This window comes from Thalassophryne amazonica, chromosome 9 (genome assembly GCF_902500255.1).
Source record: "Thalassophryne amazonica chromosome 9, fThaAma1.1, whole genome shotgun sequence".
NCBI classification, from domain to species: domain Eukaryota; kingdom Metazoa; phylum Chordata; class Actinopteri; order Batrachoidiformes; family Batrachoididae; genus Thalassophryne; species Thalassophryne amazonica.
The window spans coordinates 63,211,116-63,213,949 of record NC_047111.1 but is presented as its reverse complement, the minus strand read 5'-3'; the positions used below and the strand labels follow the sequence as shown (position 1 = coordinate 63,213,949).

Here is a 2,834-nt window from a genome sequence, read left to right as displayed (position 1 = left end):
AACAAGTAGGTCTCAACAGCTTTAAAAATGTGTTTCACTGTTCAGCTTAGTTTAGTACAGTATCGGTCATCGGAAGATAATTAGTCTGATGATGGTTTTTAAATTTATCTAAAAAGATAATGATTATTCATCATAATTATCGGATTATCGGAAGTGTGCCCACCACTGGAGCTGAGGCTAAACAGCCTGACATGCACCTGTTAAATCAGACACCACAAAAGGCTGTGATTTGACACTTTTCTGCATTCACGCTTTCCTCTCATATTTTAATAGTTTTGCAGTGCGCATGCTGATTATGTTTGCCAATAAAGTCCACAAATTTACAACACGGAGTTAGAAAATATCAGGCTGAGTGGAAGCGAGGCGCAGACAGAAGCTGGACACAAAATGGAGGCTCACAAGCAGGGCGAATGAGTAAAAAATCAGGGTGCAGGCACAGGTTCAGTATACAGGAAAGCAGTCCGAGGAGCAAAGGTACCAGGCAGGGGCGAGACAGAGGACGTGGTCATAAACAAGCAGGGTCAGTACACAAGCAAACTGGGTTATCAGAGCTGAGGCTAAATCCGGTCAACAGAGCAGAGTCAAAACACGGATTGGCAAAAACAGAACGGAGACGGAGTGCTGGTAAGTGATAACAATCAACAACAGGTCACTCCCTCATTTCTCAATCGTTAAACACAGTTTAAATGAGGAAGACTGTGACAGGAAAACAAGACGCATGTGAGGACGAAGGATCTGGAAATGTGGCATGGCTGACAGATGAGGAACAGGTGCAAGAGAGTGAGGGAAGGAAAAATGCAATGCAGAGAACTAAGTGACTGGAAAACTAACAGTGGATATAGAATATAGTGCATTCCACCAGGGGTCAATAAATGAACACATTGTCTATAACTAAAACATAAAATTTCCAATGAAGGTGACATCATCACCAAAGGTGGAGCCTGACATCTCCAGTGAGTCCAATATAGCTTGAACAGTCTGAACTTGACAGAACTCATCAGACAGAGGGAGAGATAAAAAGAGGTCTCCCTCTCTCACAGGTTTTCTTTTGAAAGAGAGACGACTACAAACTGACCACAGTGCAGCAGACAGTGAAAAAGTATAACAATGGAATTATTCAACTCTGCCCTCGGAAGAAACATCACCTTTGTACGTCCTGCATATTTCATAATAGGTGGATTTGCTGGCATACCTCATATAAACTATTACTATATCTTTCTCTTTTTTGTTTATATTGTGTCAGTGTTGGCAAACACAGCTGTGATGGCTGTAATATTGTTGGACCAAAATCTAAGAACTCCAAAGTATGTTGCAGTTTTTAACCTTGCATGTGTGGACCTGTTTGGGAGCACTGTGCTGGTGCCAAAGGTTCTTGACATCTTTCTGTTTAATCACCCCAACATCTCCTATAATGACTGTATGACATTTCTTTTTTTCTGCTACACGTGTCTTTCTATGCAGGCTCTTAATCTGGTTGTTCTCTCCTATGACAGACTGGCAGCGATCACCTTCCCACTGCACTATCACATGAAGGTCACACACAGGTTCATGTTTTCTTTGGTTGCCTTTGCCTGGGTTTTATCTATTTTTGTAAATCTGATCACAGTGTGCCTTCTGACAAGACTTTCCATCTGTAAATCAGTGATTATTAACAGCTATTTCTGTGATCATGGACAAATATACCGTTTGGCCTGTAATGACAACATGCCCAGCTATTTAGTTGCTTGTATTGTACCAGTTCTTATGCTTTGGCTTCCACTGACATTTGTCTTGTTGAGTTACTCGTATATCGGCTACACTTTGACTAAAGTAGCTTCAGTTAAGGAAAAAGTAAAAGCATTTAAAACCTGCAGTGCTCACCTTTCATTAGTAGCAATCTATTTCATCCCACTTTTAATCACATTTACTTTAATGGCAAATATTCATCCAAATGCCCGGATTATAAACCTCTCTTTGACTTTTATTTTTCCTCCCATGCTGAACCCAATCATTTATTTTCTGCAGACACAAGAAATCAAAGAGTCTGTAAAAAGGTTGTTAAAAATCAGAGGCCAGTCCAAAATTGCAAAGAAAAAAATAACCTTAGTTTGAGTATTTTCAGATTTTTCAGCCTCAAATTGAAAGGATTATGTGCATTTCAGCAAAAAGGTTTATGATAACCAGTATCACCTCAGCTATTTTAAATATTGGATTTATTTTGAATTACATTATACAAATAATTACAAAATAACTATCAAGAACTGACTCAAGCAAATGTTCATTCTAATTACTGGGAAAAAACACAACATACATTTGAGGTTGTATAGTCCAAAAATAAATGCAATTTCACATCAGAGTATCGTTCCATGTTGTGAATTATCTGGAAATGCTGATTCTCAATCTGAGCAACACAGTCAATTCCAGAGAATCTGCATACTTTAAATTAAATACTATGGTCATAAAACGGTCACGCTTATTGATGTGCAGCAATGTTTGTCATGGACAAACATAACTTGACATAACTAGAGACATTTGTCTCGAAATGCCCTACGCGCAGTACTATTTTCCATGTAAAGTGCAGTAATATGTACATGTGTGGGGTAGGTATTTGGTTGAACCCTCATGTGTTTGATGTAAACTGGGATACACAGTGGAAAAATTGGAGATTGACATTATATTTATTTAGAGGATGTGGCCAACAGTGACCATAAAAAGTCGGTAGCATTCAAACAACTGCAATTATTGGAAATTTTTTAAGAGTAGGTCAAGGTCACCAGCCTTTGAACCCATGCGAAGTACTCCTCCAAGGCATGTACCCACCAAATATGAAGTTTTGTAAACAATAGGTACCGAGG

General features: G+C 38.9%; 1 protein-coding gene across 1 annotated transcript; it reads left to right on the top strand.

Annotated features, from left to right (window-relative positions):
* The first annotated feature begins 1,107 nt into the window (after positions 1-1,107).
* LOC117516557 (olfactory receptor 1-like) lies at positions 1,108-2,091 on the top strand. Its single transcript, XM_034177429.1, has one exon. The coding sequence runs from the start codon at positions 1,108-1,110 to the stop codon at positions 2,089-2,091; it is 984 nt and encodes a 327-aa protein (XP_034033320.1).
* The last annotated feature ends 743 nt before the right edge of the window (positions 2,092-2,834 follow it).